At 33.8% G+C, this 21,973-nt stretch overlaps 2 protein-coding genes across 2 annotated transcripts; one reads left to right on the forward strand and one right to left on the reverse strand.

Moving 5' to 3' along the window:
* Positions 1–1,202: 1,202 nt before the first annotated feature.
* On the reverse strand, positions 1,203–2,025 carry LOC127905924 (60S ribosomal protein L23-like). The gene is made up of 2 exons (XM_052456954.1): positions 1,944–2,025; positions 1,203–1,656 (listed from the first exon to the last, which is right to left on the reverse strand). The coding sequence occupies exons 1-2, from the start codon at positions 2,023–2,025 to the stop codon at positions 1,244–1,246; spliced, it is 495 nt and encodes a 164-aa protein (XP_052312914.1). The 3' UTR covers positions 1,203–1,243.
* A 12,783-nt stretch (positions 2,026–14,808) lies between these two features.
* On the forward strand, positions 14,809–20,796 carry LOC7462363 (ADP-ribosylation factor GTPase-activating protein AGD5). The gene is made up of 11 exons (XM_024581535.2): positions 14,809–15,059; positions 16,341–16,399; positions 16,583–16,673; positions 17,483–17,537; positions 17,635–17,725; positions 17,825–18,053; positions 18,497–18,713; positions 18,840–19,027; positions 19,244–19,576; positions 19,688–19,746; positions 20,409–20,796. The coding sequence occupies exons 1-11, from the start codon at positions 15,009–15,011 to the stop codon at positions 20,569–20,571; spliced, it is 1,536 nt and encodes a 511-aa protein (XP_024437303.1). The 5' UTR covers positions 14,809–15,008; the 3' UTR covers positions 20,572–20,796.
* Positions 20,797–21,973: the final 1,177 nt, after the last annotated feature.

The raw sequence follows: 21,973 nt of genomic DNA on the forward strand, positions 1-21,973 counted from the left end.
GCACAAAACAGTCCTCCTTTGTACGCTAGGATGGCAGCAGCGGCATTGTACCTCCAGTGCCAGCTGGGGAAGAGGACGCAGTCACGCAGAGGGAGCCTCGCCATCATCTAATGGTTGGAATTCCATCCCCAACACAGACGGCTGGGATGAGAGGGGGTGCAGGTTAGCTTCCATGTGTTTTGCTCGGCTATATATATAGGGCTGTGCAGCAGAGAAGAAGAGGGGGGAAAAAAAAAGAAGGAGAGAAGAGAAAAGGGAGGAGAGGGAGAGTTTAAACACAAAGGAAAAAAGAAAAGAAAAGAGAGAAACGGAAAGAAAACAGTAGGGAAGAAAGAAAAGAGAGAGCAGAGACATAAAGAGAGAGGGAAGGCTGAGAGGAAAAAACCAAGATATTAAGAAGAGAGTAGGGGGAGACGGAGAGAAAAAAAACACGCAGAGAAGAGATAGAGACAGAGGAGAAAAGGGAACAACAGAGGGAAGGGAAGTTAACTTCAACCTATTCTACCTTTCCGAAAAGGAATTTGACAAAGCTCTAAAGAGTTTTGAAAAAGTTCCTAACGGTAAAAGAGGAAGGATTTCTTCGGGCCATCAAAGTCAAACACGCAGGGACTGCCCACTGGTTTGTTCTCCCTTTCTGCTAGCAATATCGGCAGGTATGAGTCTCTGCCTCCTTCTTCCTTTGTCATATGTATAGTTGATGTCTGCTGTTTGTTCTTTTCAAAGCTTGTTTCTGCTTTTATTTTGGACATTCGAGTCCCGTTTTGGCAACATGGTTGTGTGCTGGCCTACATTTTCTACCATGGCTGTGAGCAAGGCGGAGCTAGGAATTTTTTTTATCTTGGGCTATAAACTGTTATTGATCCTTGTTGTAGAGCTAACTTAGAGCTTGGGAATTCTTACTTGATCGTGATGGTTTCACACTCTTGTAACTCTCTGTTTAAATTTCTCTTCAAAACCCAAGTTAAGACCCGATGTTGTTGAGAAGAAAAAAATTAAAATCCCATGATGCTTCTCGAGTATTGATAAAGATAAAAGAGTAGATTTTAATAAATAATAGAAGACAAAATCTTTGTAAGGAGTAGGTTTTTACAAAAAAACAAAAAGAAAATTCTTTTTTTTTTACTTTAGCAAATATATTTGTAGGAGGCGCGCATGCTAGGGTTCGGGGCGGAGCCCGAAATTTTTTTTTTCCTTGCACAAAATTCATAAAGTTCACTACTGCATATAAAGCTCCAAATAAAATTTAGTCAAAATAACAAAAAACACAACTAATATTAACCCTACAAAAACATATAGGACTTAACGACAGTATGATTCCCAAAGAAAAGGAACAGTTAGCATTAGCTGCACTTGCAATCCTAGGCCAAAGATCAGCACACTCCTTTCCAATTGGACCGGTAATTGCTGAGCCTTTCATTTCTCCTTTGAGGTTCACACTGACACCAGCATTATCTTCAAAATACATGAAAACACCATCCTTTCGGCGCCAAGGCTTACGCTGCCTAATAATGACAGCAGGCATAACCTTCTTCCTGAGATCAGGCTTCCCCTTCTTGACAGTGGCCATTACCATATCACCAACGCAGGCAGAAGGCAAGCGGTTCAAGCGACCCTTAATTCCCTTCATAGATATGATGTAAAGGTTATGCAGGGAGAGTATTGAGTTTTTTAATAATTATTTTTTAACCTGGGCTACAGCCCACCTTAGCCTCCTATACTCCTCCGCCCTTGGCTGTGAGTAAATAGGAGTTTATGTAAGAGATGCTGGTTCCTTTCTTTCCCATTTGTCCTTAAGGAATCGGGCCTTAAAGGTCCTCATCAGTATCCCTCCTCTCCTCTGTTTGTTTTTTTCTTGTCTTAGAATTATGTAGGGAAGGGTTTCTGCTCCTAAGGGTTATTTGTCCAGAGGAGAAGGCAAGAGCAGGAGGGAAATTCCTTTTTACCTGAAGCAATCATGTTGACAGGGTCTTGGGTCATTTTCTTTCTCCTCTCCGTCTGCATTTTGGAGAGGAGATGGTTGGCCATGTTTTTGATAGTTTTAGTCTGTGACGAAGGTGGTAAAGGTACACTTTTGAGGTTGCTTTTTTTTCTGTTGCATGAACGAAGTATGACAACTCCTAAGATTAGGAAAACAGAAGGGGTTGAGTCACGGGTTCTGCCGTATGATTTGTGCACGCGGATTTACTCCCGTCAGTTTGAAGAAGATGGGTTAAGCTATGTTTAGGATCTGGAGTTTATAGACCGAATTTTTATTCGTGGAAAGTTGGCTTCGAGGGGTCATCTTCAGTCTTTTTATTTGAACTTATTCTTGTGATGGTTTGATAACTTTAACTGTCATGTTTGCGTGTAATTGTTGCGATTAATCGTGTTTTGAGTTTAAAATGTTAGTTTCAGAACTTTGGCTCCCACGTGACGAACTTATTTTGGTGATGGTTTGCTAACTTTAACTGTGATGTTTATGTTTAATTGTCACGATTAATAGTGTTTTGATCAAAATATAAAAATGTTTTTTTATGTGTTGCATACGGTCAATACCCTAATATGTTTTTAATATTTTTTTATATAAAAAAAAACAAATATTTGAAGTTTTGAAAATGTGTTTTCGCAAGGATTTCTTAAACACAACACAAAAATTATTTTCTTGCATCTTGGATTTTACAACATGTTTGTAAATTCCAAAGGATGTTGGCCAATATTTCAAAAATACAAAAATCTTATTTTTGGGAATTTATCTTTATTCACTATTAATGTTTGGATAAAGAAATCCCAAATGGGTAAATATCCAAAATATTATTAGGAATAATTTGTCATTATTCATTATTAATATTTGGATAAAGAAATCCCAAAGGGGTTGATATCCAAAATATTATTAGGAATAATTTGTCATTATTCAGTATTAATATTTGGATAAAGAAATCCCAAAGGGGTTAATATCCAAAATATTATTAGGAATAATTTGTTATTATTCACTACAAATGTTTGGATAAAGAAACCCCAAAGGGGTTAATATCCAAAATATTATTAGAAATAATTTATTATTCACTATTAATGTTTGAATAAAGAAATCCCAAAAGGGTTAATATCCAGAATATTATTAGGAATAATTTATTATTATTCACTACAAATGTTCGGATAAAGAAACCACAAAGGGGTTAATATTCAAAATATTATTGGGAATGATTCGCCATTGTTCACTGTAAATATTTGGATAAAAAAACCTCAAGTGGTAAATATCAAAAATATTTTTTCTAGGAATAACAAGTATTATCCCTTAATAATATAAGGACAAATAAACCTATGAAAGGTAAATGTCCGAAATATTGTTAATAGAAATACAACTTGTTTATTTTTAATATAAGGGCAGATTTATGCCCAAAATTTTATTTAGAACAATTTAATTGCGTATCCTTGAAAGAAGCCTCAATTATAATTGGGGACATTTCAAATTTTGATTCCATAATTTATGAGTCATGAAAATATGAAATACTAAGGCAAAAATGGGCTTTTAAAGCACCTTGAATTTCCTTAGATTTCTAACTTAGTTTTTTTATTTTCTCTTCCTTGCGATTTACGAGTCGCAGACACTTGAAATACTAAGGGAAAAATAAGCTCTTAAGCACATTGAATCTCCTTAGATTTCTTTTTCAGCTGTCTCTAAATTCATGAATTCTAAATTTATTTCAAATCAAACATAGACTTTAAGAGATCTGTGTCGTTTCTCTTTGGCACTCTATAGACATATCTAAAGGTATGATCTATATTGGCTAAGGGTTCTTCCCCTTAGACTTCGAACCCAAGTTCGTGCATCATAGCAGACTTATCCTAGGAAACTGACGGGATTAGAGAACATCAACACCATAGCAATTATAGGCAAACCAAACACCAAGCAGTTTACCTTAGGTAGGGCGTACTAGGGGTGCTAAAACCTTCCCTTTACGCAACTAGTCCCTTGCCTTAGAATCTCTGAAAGACCAGTTAGGTTTTCTAGTGACCATAATACTAGGTGGCGACTCCCTTTTTCACAAAACAAAGACCCCAACATCAATCCCTGCTACCAGGGAGGGTCGCCTCGACGTCGAGCTCTCGAGAGGGTACGACAAACACAATGTTGTCCCCTTGTACTGGTCATTGCCCCCAAGTGTGTTATGTCACTGACTTAGATGAATAATGGTTTTAAGAGACCAATCTCTCATTTCTCTCCTTTTCAGTTTGGTGAAGAAGTATAGGTCTAGAATGAATCTTGAAATCTTGATCTTGCATTTTAAAAACAAAAATTATTTCGATGCGAGTCTAAAACAATTTGCTTTTGAAATCTTGCAACTCCTTGGTTATTTTCTTTCTTGAAAAAGAGATTATTTGCTCTTGTGTTTGGCAATGAGATCTTCGGTGAAAATATGTCATGAGATGACCTTTTGTTTCAAAGTGAAGGGCTCGAGAAAAAGCTTGAGGTTTTGTATGAGAAAAACTTGTCTCTTTTTTAGCATACATTTTTATCAGCATGAATAATAATGAGTAGTTTGTTCTTGATGTCATGAATCTTATGAAAAAAATATTCTTTGCATATTGAGAGCATTGTTTATTGTTCTAGATTGCTTGCTTGCTTGATTAGAAAGGACTTCTACAGGCACGTAACGTAGCTGTGGTTTTTGGCTATGAAAGAAAAGGATTCATAAGGCTCAAAGAGTGTTTCAGGGTTTCAAAGACTGAAGATCACTATCAACAGTTTGACTCTTGACGTCATTCATATTTTCTTTTGCCGCTCTTCTTTGATTTGCCCCTTTTTTCTTTTTTCTTTTTCATTGCTTTGCTAGAGCATACTCACTTTATCTTGGTTATCACTTTTTCTTGTGAGTTGGGCATGCCCCCTAGCATTTGAGTTTCTTGGGCTCTTTTGCCTTTTGGCTTTCTCACGGCTTTATTATCTTTCTTGATCATTGAAATTTCACTTGCCCCCAGTGTGGGGTGTGATCCTAGTCGGGATTTTTTCATGAAAGAAAAATTATTCAGGCTCAAAAAGGGATCGCAAGGGATGTACTTATTTCAGAATGTGAAAGGAATAACAAAGATGGCCTTTCCTCATTTCAAGCGCAAGCAGTTAAGATCAATAAACTTTGACCTCATCTAGTGTGATGGTTTGGTCTTTGCAAAGATGCATGTCAAGGGTCATGAGCAACAAGTTCACTACATACCATTATTCATACATTTAAAAACACATGATTCAAGAGTCGTGGGGTAAGGGTGTTTATTTATTTCTTTTTTTTTCTTTAGAGTTTGGTCACCTCTATGAAGGAGTTGCTTGATTCACTTGTCATTCTACAAGTAGAATGTCAAAAATATCGTTTTTGAATAAACATCAAATTACTTTTGAAATCAAAATGCCAGATCAATTTTTTTTCAAAACTTCAATAGGGAACTGATTTTGGTAAAAGAGATGAATTGCGTCTATGAGATCGCGCAAGGCTTCAAAGATGTGTTTGTGAGTCTTTATAAGAAAACTCTCTTAGAAAAGTGAATAATGCTTGGTCGTAAACACGATTGAATGATAAACTCATTATTTTCATTGAAAGTTTGGAAAAGAAGTTCAACAACAAAGAACTTATGACAACATCTTGGGCTATGAATACTGGCATAATAGCATATAAAGGGGCTAAACATTTAACAATCATTGATTGGAATTTCTGGAATCATTCATTCTCCTTGACAAGGGCATCTCTTCAACAGTCAATAATATCACCATAGCTTTATCTTCAAGATAGTTGATTTCTAAAAATTGGTGTGAAGCAATTAGCTATAGGAACGATAAGTGTCTTGGCAACCACCTTCAGTGAAACCGTTCTTCTCTGTTAGGTTAGCAATCTTACATAACCCAATGGCTTGTTCAATCCTCTCAGCTATAACAACCAGGTCAGTGAAATGTTGCGCAGAGCTTCTAACCAAGTATTCAAAGTACGGAGCTTTAAAGCTGTTGGAAAATAAACTGATCATCTCTTTTTCCAACATAGGAGGGTTAACCTGTGCAGCTACCTCCCTCCATCTTAGAGCGTATTTCCTTATGGACTCCTTGTTGTCCTTCTCCATAGCTTGCAAGTTTAAACGATCAGGGTCCACGTCTATATTGAACTTATATTGCCTCATGAAGGCATCAACTAAATCTTTCCATTTTTTAACCTTGGTATTGTCCAACCGCATATACCAAGTGAGGGCAACGTCACTCAAACTGTCTTGAAAGAAGTGAATTAACAGTTTCTCGTCATAGACTACCTCAACCATTTTGTTGCAGTATGTCTTGAGATGAGTTACAGGGCATTGAGTTCCTGTATATTTGACGAATTCTGGCACTCTAAACTTCTTAGGAATGACTACGTTAGGTACCAAATACATCTCAGCATCTTTTATATGGTCATGTAGGCTAGTTCCCTCGAATGCCCTCGGCCTTTGTTCCAAGGCAACCCTTTTATCCAGGCCATCTTCTTTTACCACCTTGTTCTTTTGAGATTCCTTTATTGTAAGGTCAATGGTAGATGACATTCCTATGGGATATGTTGGTTGAGCAAATTGGGAATACATAGACTGTTGAGACACCTTATTTGCCCCCAGATTCTGTGGATTTACGAGCATAGGTTCAGGCTGAGCTGTAGATTTTGCTTCTTCAGGTTTAGATCTCAAGGCTTGTTCGAGTAGGCTAGTAAGCCTGACAACTTTCCATCTTTTTTCGGTGTGGGGCTTCCAACTGGGCTCTTTCTTCGTTTTCCATTTGTCTTTTTCTCAAATGATTGTTATAGGTAGGTTTCAATGAGGGACCTATATTTCACCTGGAGTGCGGTATTATGACAGGTCATAATTGTATGTTCTAACATGCATGAAGATGAATACAACATATTGGGTATGGATTCGCCTTTTGGGGGGTGACATAACGATCGCTATTCTTTAAATGTGTGGTCAGATCCGAATCTGATATTCATTGCAATGCCGAGAGGAGATCTGTTTAGCGTTTTGTCATCTGAGCTTTCAGCCACATTCTTGGTGTCTTTCACTATGTATCTAATGTCTTTGAGTAGCGGTATCTCACCGACATCCAGTCCAGGGCAGTCTCCTCGGTCATTTGCAAGGATTCAGACTCGAATCCATACTCAACAGTTGTTATCTTAGGAATATCGGTCATTATGTCACTCGAAAGCACGTTTAAGCTTATCTCAATGAATTTACGCAGGGATTAACCTAAAGGATAGGTTCTAGTCATTAAATGCATCAGGGTAGTTTTGCTATCTAGTCTTAACGGTCTTTCGCATGCTCAGTGATCGCCCTCGAAAGGTTGATATGAGGTTTCCAAGCAGCGTGAAGATAGAGGCCCTGAGTAATATCAGTTTGGCATATCGACCACTGTCAAGCAAACAATCATGCGAGAGTTGGATAGTTTCGCGAGCCTTACCCAGGCTAAAGCCATTGGGGTGCCGTTACTCCTCCACTTATCTTAAAGTTGATATCACATGTATTTTAAAAATAAGATGAGTGATGTGTGAAAGCCTTAGACCCATGTCCAATACATATGCATGATAAACAATGAATAACTATGCATGCTAAAACAGTAAAAAGAGCAAAATATAAAACTTGATAAACACAAACAACACAACAACAAAAACAAAGTACAACAAAACATTTTTAGCAATAAAAAAGACAAATAGCAAAGCTTAGTCCTAAGGTCCCCAGTGGAGTCATCATTCTGTCACACCCGACATCGTGGCGGCCTTAAAAAAAATTTCATGGAAAAGAATGGATTTCTGGCATCCTTTTCTTTAATGGGGAATTGTATTATTTAAGGAGTCGTCACCTAGTATTATAGTTATTAGAAACCCTAACTGGTCAACAAAGATTCTATGGTACGAGACTGGTTACGCAAAAGGGAAGATATTATCACCCCTTGAGCGTCCTGCCTAAGGCAGGCTGCATTGCTGACTTTGTCATAAATTGCTAATGTTTTGTTGGTTTATGCTACGGTGGTTTTGCGTGTAATATTCCTGACTCTGACGTCAGTGAATATTTAACTACGGATATTTTCAACTCTGGCGTTGGTAAATATTACGTAGCTATAAAAACAAAATAAATCTAAATCATTATTTTTTATTCCTGACTCTGGCGTCAGTGAATAAACAAATCAAATAAATTTATTTTTTACGCATCCACATTTTTTTTATGTAACTAAATAAAAGTAAAATACAATAAAATAAATTAAATTTACATCAGTATCTTTATTCCTGACTCTGGCGTCAGTGAATAAACCAATAAATTTACTTTATTTTATTTTATTTTTTACATGCATATTTTTTATTTTTATGTAATTTAAATAAAATACAATGAAATAAATTTGAATCAATATTTTTTATTCTGACTCTGGCGTCAATGAATAAAAACAATAAATTCATATTTATTTTTTTATTTATACATACACACATCTTTTTTTTTTATGGAAGTAAAAAAAACATTGCACGACATATTTACATTTAACAGTAATAATTCATAGATTGAGCACATCTACAAAAAATACAAGCACAAAGAAAAAGAATCAAATAAAGTGTGAGGGGCCCATAAATGAATCAACAAAGACCCCTAAATATTTTTAGAATTTTCTAATATTGAAAAGGGGCTTGTTTGGCCAAACGTCAAACTAGAATGGGCATAAAAATTATGGCCAAGGCATAAGGGTGTGTTTTGCCAAACACACCCTTAGCAAACACACTTATAGGCCGGATCTAGCCATGCGTGAAAGGTTCACGCATGCATGCAACAGTAACCAGTTAATTATTTTAGCAAGCAAGGAAGGAAACTTACCTAGACATGCGGCTGCTGGAGGTGAAGTCGAGGGAGACTGGGCTAAAAAAAACGGTTGAGGGGGGCGGCGGCTAGTATAGGGTTCGTCGCCCCCTTCTTTTTTTATGTTTCTCTCTTTTATGGTTTCTGATAATGGCCTCCTCTAGGGTCTCCTCCTTTTTTTTTTGTGTCGTTTAGGGTTCCTCTCTAATCGTCCTCCCTCTTTTTCATACCCTGAGATCTGTATTTATAGTGTCAGAGTCCCTTTGCGTGTGAGAAACCAAGTTTCAATCAAACTCATTCTCTTCTTTGAAGTTTGAATTTGATTAAGAATCAAATTTGAAAGCGGATAACTATCCTTATCTTAAAGACAAGGATTATCTCGAAGATAAAGATTATCTTGAAGATATGGATTATCTTGAAGATAAAGATAGAATGACAAAAGCACATTGTAGTCCTTAATTTTCACGGAAGTTGACAAATCACACTTTTCATCGAAATAAATCTCTGATCTTTTAATTTTTCATTTTAAACCCTGTAAAAATTAAATTAAAAGCTAAAGGGCCAAAATTAAGTTATGACAATCTTATTTGATTATGCTAAAGGTATCAGTCCCTAGACTATTTAGGTCATAGTGTCTTTATAATATTGTTGTACTTTAAAACAAAGTTACTTTTACCAACTTTAGGTTTAAAAGCAATGTTCAATTAATTTTTGTTTTAATTTCAAATCAAATATATGATACTTTAAATTATTATTTTTTTTTAAAAAAAAAAGCAAAGTAAAGTGTCAACTACTTTTAATAATAATTAAAAAAAACAGTTTAAAGGTTAACTATTTTCTTGAGCAAAAACGCATTTTATATATATATATATAAAGCATAACAATTTTGTTTTTATCTTTGCAAACCAGACATGTAAATTTTTTTGTCTCGTACTTGTCTTTAGCATCTTGTATCTCAAACCAAACCCAACATTATTAAACATTGCTTTTATTAATGTTGCTTTGATCTCACAACTTAAGAACAACATAGCATAGTCACACTAAATAGGCATTTGCCCTTTTTTTCTATGTTTTTTATATTAAACAACAATGAGATTTCATTAACAATGTATTAATGTCCAAATGGTAAGCATTGTGCAAATTTCAAATTGAAATCCATCAAAACTCACACCCAAAACAATAATGATAATAGAAAAATCATGTATTTCATGTTTTGAAAGTATAGAAATTTATTTTAAAACTACTCTATAAATAGATTTATTTTATGTTTTTGTCTCTTCAACCAAACATGTTTCTTTCTGTGCTATCCTGGTCTCTTCTATTTCAAGACAAGATAGTAATTAAATGCTACCTAAAAAAACAACAATTGAAATAGATTAGTATAGAAAATTATGAATAACAACATGATATGATATATCAAAACTATGATTTAGAGATAGATTTATTTTATGTTTTTATCTTTCCAACCAAATATATTTCTTTCTCTACTATCTTTATCTCTTCTATTTCAAGACAAGATAGTAATCAAACGCTACCTGAAAAACTAACAATTGAAATAGAGTAGTTTAAAAAATTATGAATAAGAACAATGATATGATATATCAAAACTATGATCTAGAGATAGATTTATTTTATGTTTTTATCTTTTCAATCAAATATGTTTCTTTCTCTACTATCTTTATCTCTTCTATTTCAAGTCAAGACAGTAATCAAACGCTACCTGAAAAACTAACAATTAAAATAAAGTAGTTTATAAAATTATGAATAAAATTAATGATATGGTATATCAGTTAATAAAGTTTTAAATATGTGTGAAAAATCAAAATCAAACATTAAATTTTTAAAAAATATGCAAGAATACTATCAATTTATTAGAAAATATAACATACAATTTTACAAATTCTAAACTATATCTTTAAAACGTTCACCGTAGAGAATGAAAATCTTTCCACAAAAAATAAGATCAGAAAAAGAATAAAAACACAAATCTTCTACAAACTTTGATTTGAAAAAGGAAAATGGGAGAAACAAAATATACCTTAGAAGTAAATGCGTGCATATGCATATCTCACGGTGACATTATAGAAAAGAAAATTTAGCTTTCTCGTCATGCAATTACACAAGCTCACAACCACCCTGATTTTAATTATAATTGTAGTGGGATAAAGAAGAACCTCTCGTTCGCTCTATTAATAGGATTAAATTCAGGGGTCGTGGTACACGCAAACTGACCCGGATACTCATGTTAAACTAAAAAAATAAGATTAAATTCCCTTTTTGAAGATCTTAACAATACTTTTTTTTATATATAATTTTTGTATGTTAATAAATTTTTTTTTTGAATGATTTTAATACACATTCTCCATTTTTTTTTGTTGATTAACGTGGTGTCCGGATCAACTTGCATGCATCTCGACTAATTCTACAAATTTTAAAATTAACAACTATATAAATTTTCAGTGTTTCTCGTATTAACAATCATAAGCTACAACCATTCTCCGTATTTTTTGTATGTTGATAAGTGTAGATTAGCGTTGGTGTCACTTTCCATGGTTACGGGGATTTCTCCAACATCAAAATGGTCATGATCAAAGTGTTGTCGCATTAGGTCATTCAAGGTGGGTTATGGTGGAGGTGGTTGTAACAGTGATGTTATTATATTGTGTTCATTATTCAGGATTTTTTTTCCCATATCGTTGAAGAAAAAAATATATTTTATGGTGGTTTTTTTCTCGCTTTTCTTTGTTTTTATGGGAGATTCTTGAAATTAATATCAGACAAAAAGTCGTATTAACAAAAATGTGTAGACAATGATAATGATATAAAGGCTAGTTTAATGTTCTTTAGTTGTTGGTTCCACTCATGCCAAGAAAAACAGTGGTTGCAGATGTTAAGACCAGCTCGCAGCATGTCTCATTGCCAACCAAACTCCCCTGTCAAGGTTCCAAACTAACTAATAGCCATGATAACCTACCAAACCAAACTTCTAATCCAAATTTATGGCCGAAAATTAAAAAAAAAAAAAAAAAAAAAACTTATATTGTTAGCTATTATTTTTACATGGTTTGGGATCAAGAAAAATACTTTATTCCAGTGGCAAACATATATTCTACACTTACGGGTACAGTGATATTTAATGAATTAATACTTGTTTGGGAATACGATAACGATTATTTTTCAAAATATTTATTTTTAAAAATTTATTAAAATAATTTTTTTAAAAAAAAATTATTTTAGATACCAAAACATCAAAATAATCTAAAAATATTAAAAAATTAATTTAAATTAAAAAAATTAAATTCTTTTAAAAATACTCTTTAAACAAGGAAAAAAAACTGGTGGGAGTTCTCTGTCCACGACAAAATACTTGTTTTGCAAGTCTCGCAAATAGAATAAGCCTTGTTTGTAACCATTTTTAGGCCATCAAACTGCATCACCGTCAGCCGCATAGCCAATCTAGCCTTCTACAGTCTAACCTAAGTGTATGTCTCCCTGGGCCCAGGCCCGACAATTGACCAGGAAAAGTCCAAAAACTCTTTTTAGGCTTCAAACAACAACCTCGTCACTGTTTATTTGTGATAATTTTAGGATAAAGTATCTGTTAAATGTAACATTAATACACAAAAGTTACAATTTTTTTTAAATCTAATAACTTAGAGAATTTATCCCCCTATTATTTTTTTATCGTGAATAAAATTCAATTTCTGATAACATAGAACTTTTAAGCATTAACACAATAATCCTAATCTGCTTTGAAGCATGGCTTAATATAAATATATGCGTAATCACATTGTTTTCTTCAATATAAAACAGGTAATCCTACAACTTTCGAGTAGTTTTAGTTAAAATAACTATTATTATTCTTTGGATTAATTTTTTTAAAAAAAAAAATTCAATTATTGCTTAAGTACTTTTAAAAGAAAAAATTAACTGTGTAAGAATTGATTTAATGTGATCCTGTTGACATGGCAAGTCTAAAGGCATATATACCAGAAAAAACATAGTTTAACTTAGAAAATTTCAAGACAACATGTTTTTTTTTATTACAAATATTTAAATGATAACGTATTAGGTAAAACATGTAAAATATGTTATTGTAGTTATAAGATCGTGATAACTTCATAAAAACTAAATAAAAAAATATTTTAAAGCTCAATTCTTAATCAATCCAATGTTGAATGATAAAACTAAAAGAAAAATAATTAAAAATATATATCATGAGTCAACCTAGTTTAACTTGCTAAACTTGAGTTATGAGACCAGAATAACTCAATAAAAAAAATTTAAAAAAAATTATGAAACTCACTTCTCAATCAATCCAATATTGAAAAGATAAAATTAAAAAAAAATAATTAAAAAATAACACAAAATAAGACTTGAGTCAATCTTGGCTAACCTGTTAAACTTGTAACTCGGGTCATGCGGCTGAGATAACCTCAAATAAAACAAACCGAAATAAACAATGAAATTTAATTCTTAATCAATCAAATGTTGAAAGAAAAAATTAAAGAAAAAATCAATTATAAAAAAGGACAAAAAAATCTAAGTCAACCAGGTTAACATGTAGAAGCTGCAATCTAAGTTATGAGATTGAGATAACCTTATAGGTAACAAATTAAAATATTATGAAACTCGATCCTCAATAAATCTAATGTTAAAAAATAAAATTGCAAAAAAATTTAAATAAAAAAATATTATTTTAATGAACATTTAGTGAGGAGGGGAACAATTATTTCCCCTCTTTAATTAGTTTTTGCTAACTGGATTATTGACTAGCACTATCTTGGGAGTCAAATCATATATATTTTTTTAACATATAAAAAAATATTTAGGCATTACTAATATATTTTCATTAAAAAAAGAAAAATTGTATGGAGATTGATTCAATTTGATTTAGTTGATTTTGAGGATTCAAAAACAACATAGACGATCGATAAAAACATAGTTGGACTAAAACAAATTCAAGTCAATATTCTTTTTTTAAAAAATATTAAGACGACAACATATCAAATTAATATGGGTTAACCATGTTTAACCTGTCAAATCTATAACTTAGGTTATGAGATAAAGATAATCCTATAGAAATTAAATTAAATCAAATTATAAAACTCAAATCCCAATAAACCTAAAATTGAAAGATGGAATTGAAAAAAATAATTAAAAAATGACCTGAATCAATCGGGCTAACCCCCAAACTCGTGACTCGGGTCATGATATCGGAATAACCTTATAGAAAGTAAATCAAAATATATTATGAAGTTTAATTTCCAATTAACCGTTGAAGGATGAAATAAGAAATTAAAAAAAACAAAAAAAAAATTCACTTAGCCGAGTTAACCTACTAAACTCATGACTCGAGTTATGATGTTAGAATAATTTGATAAAAAAATCTAAATAAATTATGAAGTTTCATCCTAATAAATTAAATATTAAAAGATAAAAATTAAAAAACAAAACAGTAACATGGGTGGAGAGAAACAATTATTTATCCTAATCAATTAGTTGTTGTTGAAAGCTATGCAATTGGTATTGGAAACCTTTTAAATAAAATAAACTAATTTTTATACATTGAAGTATGAATAACGAAAAATCATTGAAATAGTTTGAAAAAGACTTATTATCTATTAATAACGAAAAAAAACTTAAAAATACTTATTTCTGTAGAGTAAGGAAAAAAAATACTGACATTATGATCTTTTTTGAATAGCTTGTCGAACAACAAATCAACCACGCGGATAGTAAGCTTGAAACTTTAGCATCCTCCATTTATTCGAGAATAACTTTTCCTGTTTTTGTATTTATCGAAACGTTTTTGACATGGACCGGATGATGATACCGCTAAACTGGATCACACGGGTAGTGGCCCATACATCCACTTCTCTTCCGCGTTTCGTGACTCAATTCCACCATCCCACACGCACCAAAGACCATCTTACACGTGCGAAGAAGAAATTCAACAAATGAGAAAAAGAAAAAAAAACAGATGAATATATTTTATTAAGGAATCGCTTTTTGGCTCCTCCTCTTCTTATTTTGCTGTTTGGGTTGCAAAATAATCAGAGGGAAACGAAAGAGAGGAGATTTTGGTGTAAAAAGACCAAATTGACCTCGACTCCTCTCTCTCTCTATCCTTTTGCAGCTTCTACGACTCTCTCTCGACCAGCCAGTTTCTTCCTTTTGGCGGTTATTGTACGGTCACCATGAACCAGAAGGCCAACGTCTCTAAAGAGCTCAATGCTAGACACAGAAAGGTTATTCTTCCTTCCTTGATCGAAATCTCAATCCTGCCCCTGCCTGTTCTTGATTGTTTTTGTGTTAATCTCGATTTCTTTTTTATTTTGATAATTTTATCACGCTTTGAATTAAACGGCGATTGATTTGATATGATGTGTGCTATGACTTTAGATTAACTAGATGATTAATTAGATCGTTGATTCTTTTATTTCTGCGTGATTATGCATTTGATCTAATATTTTACTGGTAATTGATGAAATGTGGCTTGATTAATTAATGGTGATTGCGTTGATTTTGTGGAATTTATTTAATTTTTAAGCTATGCGAATTTCAAGTTTTAGATTGGCTGAGATTTATACCTGATACGATGCTATTCATTTGTGTTGCTGGTTGGTTATATAATATGCTGAGATCTAAGTTTAGAAGATTTTCTGTTGTTGTTAGAATTGGATTTTTTTCAGAATTATATCTTTGAGGTGAAAATCTGGTCTAATTCGAAACCAAGAGCCAAGACATGTACTTAAAGTTGTTGCAGTTTGTAGATATTAAGATAGGCTCATCTATATTAATGTCACTGATGATTATTTTGCTTGTGATTTTGTTTCTTCAGTAATGATAAATATACGTGTTTCTAGTTTGTCTTTGATGAGTGCTGCTATGGCATTCTCAAATGAGGATTGAGTTCAACCTTAGAATTTGTTTGGGTTTTTTTTGTGCTAGCTACTGTGCTCATATGCTGTTTGTATGTTTAATTATATTATTTTGCGTTGAAGGGAATGGAGTGTGCATTTTTATGAACAAGTCTGTTACCTGTATGCTATGCAAAACCTGCCAAATTAGCAGTCTGATTATTGCATTTTTCAGTTGAGCTATTTTGAATTGAGTGTTTTGGGATTAAATTTTAGTTATTTTACAAGCAGCTGGAAATGCTACTCTGTCCCAATATTTAATTCATGGCTGAACTCTGTGGAATTTTCTGGAGTCTTTATTGGTTTCCATATTGTCCCTTGTATAATGTATTTCATTCCTATGGTGATTATTTGAACCTTATAGCAATGGGTTACTATATTTTGATACATGTCAAAGTTTAGACTTTATGACTGCCATTGATGCTAGCTACATACGGTGCCATTTGTCAAAGTGGATTATTTGATTTTTGTTTATAAATTTTTTGCTGTGGTGTTTTCCGTATTCTAATTGTTTTTTATTTGTGATTCTAGAAGCAGTACTATTCATTCCCCTTTATTTCTAAACAGTGTATTGTCTTGAATTACTTTTTTCCTGTTTTGCATATGCAGTTCTTGGAAGGCCTCCTCAAATTGCCTGAGAATAGGGAATGTGCTGACTGCAAAGCCAAGTATGTATGGAGAAGAATATGAGGATCTGATATAATTAGGATAATAGTAAATAATTAGAAAAATAAATATGCAAAATTATTTAACTGTCATGGATCTTTGTAACTAGCTTGATGCTGTTAGTTTTCTTATTGTTGCTCTACTATCAGTTTGAGCTGCTGGTGTTAACCTGTTTGCAAATGCAGAGGTCCAAGATGGGCAAGTGTGAATTTGGGTATCTTTATATGCATGCAGTGTTCAGGGATCCACAGAAGTCTTGGGGTACACATATCAAAGGTGACAATTTGCTTTCTAAACCATCATTAACTTTTAATGTAGAATTAGAATCTTTAACAAAAGACTAAGATAATGGTTGTTTTTCTTTGTGCACATAAAAAAAGTTTTGTAGATAAGGCCTTCAAAGTCTTCTATGAAGAGTTGCTTTGTGAAAAACAAATGAGGAAATGGTTTTGTATTAGCCTTTTTTTATTACAAAACAGAAAACTGAAAGAAAGATGGTATGGTGATTTTGAATCTGTATGAATGACTGTTATTTCACCATCTTTTATGGCTAAAAGGCATTGTTTCAGATACAAAACTATCTCATCTCACTGGGTAATATTGTAGGCTTATCATTACCTTTCCTGATGTTACCAAGTCCTAGGCAAGTAGCATATTGTCTAGCTTCTTTTGATTATATCTATACTTGATTTGCTGTTTAATAGTCCTCCATTCATTTCTACAGCTTGGTTTCTATTTTCAGCAACACTGGTTAATGAAATTTTTTTGTCTGTATTGCTCCTGAGCTTCAATTTGTGCTCTCCAATTTCCTAATGATATTGCTCTTTTTTTTTCTTGGATTGATTGATCACAAGCAAGCACAATGGTTATTGATGTGCCGTTCATTTTCTTCTTTTTAAAGCTGTAACTGACATGCATGGTAGCTAGGTCCTACTGTTGGTTGATCAATGAATTTATATCTTGCTGTTGCCTACATGTCATGAATCTGGTTATTCGTTTTTTTCTCTTGGAGATGCTGCTTAATATGCATCAAAGTGCTATTATCCTTAAGCATATTTTGTCTCCTGATTGGTTCTCTTCTGCAGGTTCGATCCGCAACCCTTGACACATGGCTTCCAGAACAGGTTGCATTTATTCAATGTAAGCTCATTGGCTTGTTGCAAACTTGTGATTATTATGATTGTTTTACAATTACTTTTGGGTTTAATAAACAGCTTGCTTTGTACTGTTTGTTTAGCAATGGGGAATGAGAGGGCAAATAGTTATTGGGAAGCAGAGTTACCCCCAAACTACGACAGAGTTGGAATTGAGAATTTCATTCGTGCGAAGTATGTGTATTCTTAGAACTCTTTTAGTAGCTAGTTTTCTCAATCCTCTTTGTGTGTTGATATGATTGCAGTGCACCTGACTATTACAGTTTCTTTCAGGTATGAAGAGAAGAGATGGGTCTCTAAAGATGGAAGAGCACAATCTCCTCCTAGTGGGCTGGATGAAAGATCTCTGCATCAGAGACCCGGTGAAAGAAGTGGGCATGGACGCACCAGCAGTTCTGAAAATTTGTTCGAGGAAAAAAAGAATTCACAAGTATCAAGCTCAAGGAACAGTGCTACTGCTACAAGAATAAGTGTTCCTGTTCCTCCTAGAGGACCGGAGCAGGTATGCTGAGTTTTATCTTCTTAGTCCAAGTAGAACAGTCATATACTCAAAGAATCTGTAATGAAATAGTTGATCATTTCTTTTCTTTTATTATGTTTTGAAAAGAAAGCTTCAATAAATCCTAAAATCTAAGCATGTAAAATTTTGTTGGGAAGAAAAGGTTTTGATGTTAGCCTTTGGCCTCTCGCGAATAAAATCTATCTCCAAAAGCACAACCACTCACAATAGCCAGTGTTTATGTGCAATTGAATTATGCCATATCTTAGTCATATGCTTTCCTGTGTCTCTTATACAATGACTATTGGTTAGAGTAGTTACATGCATGATTCTTATTTCTTCCTCACTTTGTAATCATCTCGCACTTTATTATTATTTTTTTCATCCCTACACAGAAAGGTCCTCCATCCATAATGATTCGAGCATGACATTTTTTTCATAAACAGGTTACTCCTGCAAAGCCTCAACAGGTTGTTGAAAAAGCTGAACCAATGGTGGAGGCTACTGAAGCTGCAAAGAAAGTTGCAGATGCTGCTCCAGCTGTCTCTGCACCCAAAGTTGATTTTGCTACTGACCTTTTCAACTTGCTCTCCATGGATGGCCCTAGTGAAAATGGCTCAGAAGTAGCGTCCAATGATGATAATGGTTGGGCAGGTTTTCAATGTATGTAGTCATGTGTTTGGACAATTGTTACTTGCTATGATCTCCTGTGTCTTTTGTTGATATTTCATTTTCACACACATGTACGATGATTCTTGTTATCAATGTGGACCATTCCAAAATTTGCAGCTGCAGCAGTTGCTGAAGAATTATCAACGACTGGAAAAGCTGTTCCAAGAAAAGCTGTAGAAAATAATACTCAGTCCAATTCAGGAATTGAGGATTTATTTAAAGATTCACCTTCTTTAGCTATCCCTTCAGTCTCGGAGAAACCCCAGAAAGATGTGAAAAATGATATAATGAGCCTTTTTGAGAAGGTATGTACTTTTGGCATTTTTTATGCATCTTTTGAACATTTCCTCTGGAATTTGTTTGGTCATTTATCATATCCTGGCTGTGCTTTCCAAATTCTTGATCACATCTGTTACCTCTGTAAAAACCAACTTTAGTTTGAGTTCACGCAAGAGTTTAGTTTTTGGAAGTTATGCGGAGTTGAATTATTAGCTGATGATTTTGTTTCCACCATCTTATAGTCCAATATGGTATCACCATTTGCGATGCATCAACAACAACTTGCTATGCTAGCGCAACAACAGCAACTTCTTATGGCTGCTGCAGCAAAATCTGCTGGTGGGGACCCAAAAGTGATGAATCAACAGCAACTTGCTATGCTGACACAGCAACAGCAACTTATGGCTGCAGCAGCGAAGTCAGTTGGTGGGGACCTGAAACTCTCAGGCAGTATTCAACAACAAGGGCCAAATGGTATTAACATACCTGCACAAAATTGGCCAAACATGGGATACCAAATTCCTGGTTTGATGATGCCAGTAGCTGGGCAGGGTGACTTACAGAAACTTATGCAGGTACATATCATGGAATTACAGGTTGCTTTCATATTTACTGATACTTAATTAGCTTCATTTGGTAATATTCTGATGTTGCTGTTTTTTTTTTTTTTTTTTTTTTGGTGTTAGATTGGTAACATAGGACTGACACATCCAGGGGGAAGCGCTATACAATATCCACCATCTAGGTATATTTGTTTTTTCCAGTCTGCTATGGTGTTGATGAATAGAGAAACATGTGATTGTGCTTTGCACTCTGGTGGAACTGAAACCATGGACATTACAACCACTTTCTTGTGTGTTTTTTTTTTTTTTTTTTCAGATGCTAAGATTTTTCATGTTCCTCTATCTTCCCTCATCCTGCCCAAGTTTGGTCCTCAGTCTTGCATTGCATCTAAAATTTCTTTGCATGGGGTATAAAATTTTGCTAATTACTTCAATTATTTCCAATTGAAGAAGCTCGCTTAGTTTCAAAGAGTGAAGAAAATGGCAGTGAGAAAGCTATAGCATAAGCTTGCAGCCACATTTCTTTCTTTTCCCCATTTTGTTACTTGCAGGACGGTTGCTCTGTGCCACTTAAAAACACAGCAGTTTTAAGTTTTAGGAGACCAATATTTCTGTTTTATCACTCCATAATATGTAAAATCAGACTGTTGGTGCGTTTCCTGTGCTAGTAAAACGATACTGTCCATCATAGAACAATTAGAAATGCAATCATTTGAAAGTTTTTACAATCATTTGAAATCAGATCCATTCATGCTTTTCTTTTCTACCAATAAACTTTCGTCTCCTGTCTAGTTTTTGTGTTAGATGATTACCTACCCAAATTCCTGCCATTTGTTGTTTGCAGCTTTTTTGACATGGGGCAAGTTAACCCTGCCAACGGTGGGACAAGCACTGGAGCCAGTAAAACTCAATCAGCAGCTCCGGTTTCATCTGGTGGTACTAAAATGCAAACCGGAAAGGATTATGATTTCTCCTCTTTAACTCAAGGCATGTTCTCAAAGCAATGAGTGCCTTGAGGGAGGGAGTTAATGTGGGCTTCATCATACAATACTGAAGTAGTTGCGTTACAGGAAAATAGCACATTAAAAGCTTTTGTTTCCTCCCCCTGGATTTGCGATTGTAAACTATTGTGTAGAGGCGGCAGTTCCAGTTTTTCCTTCATATTTCGTTGATGGTTCATTTGTACGAGTAGATGTATTCAGAGTAATAAATATGGGCTAGATTGTTTGCCAGCTTCCCCTTGCTCTCACCTTTTTGCCATGCTTGGATAAATTTATCTTCAAGCGTCAGTGTTTTTCTGCCAAAAAAATGTGCCCCTGGACATGATTAGAGATCATAATTTCTTCAGCAGAGGACTTTCTATTTTCTCATTTATTCAACTAAAAGTAGAGGTGGGGAGACCTTCAGTGCTGGTGCCACACTGGGTATTCTTTCAGTGATAAATAAGAAAACCCAGGAAAGAAAAGCCCTGAGGAGAGTATAATTGATAGTTCTACGCGTAGATGATGGATGATTTTTTTTGTAATTGACGCCCCCCGCCCTCTAACCCTTTTTTTTAATTGTATCCTTGCAAATCTATCAAAATTTGTCAAGGATATACATAATAATAATAAGAAGAAGAAAGAGAAAAAACATGGTTAGTCTAAATTTATTGGATAAAGTTTTTTTTTTTAGTTCTCATACTTTTCTCTCTCTCTCTCTCTCTACAATCCCTATATTTTTTTAAAATTTTAATTTTGATCCAAATATTTATTTTCTTTGCATATCAATTCTTGGGCTAGAGATAGAAGAGAGGCATTTAAAAATGGTAAGGAGAGAGAGTAATTAGTTTGATTATTTTTGGTGACAAAAATTGTTGCTTTTAGTATCTAGGGGTTTTATTTTGGATAAAGTTTATTTTTAGTTCTCATACCTTTTTTTCTCTCTCTCTACAATCCTTATATTTTTTTAAATTTTTTTTAATTTTGATCTAAATATTTATTTGCATATCAATTCCCGGGCTAGAGATAGGAGAGAGACATTTAAAAATGACAAGGAGAGAGAGAGAGTAATTAGTTTGGTCACTTTTTGGTGACAAAAATCACTGCTTTTAGTATCTAGGGGTTCTATTCAATAAAAAAAGTTTGATAGTAGTGATTTTTATCTCTAAACATCCATGAAAGAGGAGTTCTGGTTCAATTTTTTTTTTCCTTCTTTGGTTGATTTTTTTTAGTGTTTTATGGCTTTAAAAGGTTACAAGATGGTTTAGAAAGGGTTTTATGGTGTTCTTATTTTTTAGGTGAATAGCTTGAAAAATGAAATTTGTTTTTCCTGATTTTCCTGCCGCCTCTTTAGTGGTTGGATTCTGGGTAGCAAATGATTTGTTGTCTACTTATTTAAAAAGAATAAAATGCCCCCTAAAAAATAAAT

Source organism: Populus trichocarpa, chromosome 11 (assembly GCF_000002775.5).
Source record: "Populus trichocarpa isolate Nisqually-1 chromosome 11, P.trichocarpa_v4.1, whole genome shotgun sequence".
Classification (NCBI taxonomy): Eukaryota; Viridiplantae; Streptophyta; class Magnoliopsida; order Malpighiales; family Salicaceae; genus Populus; species Populus trichocarpa.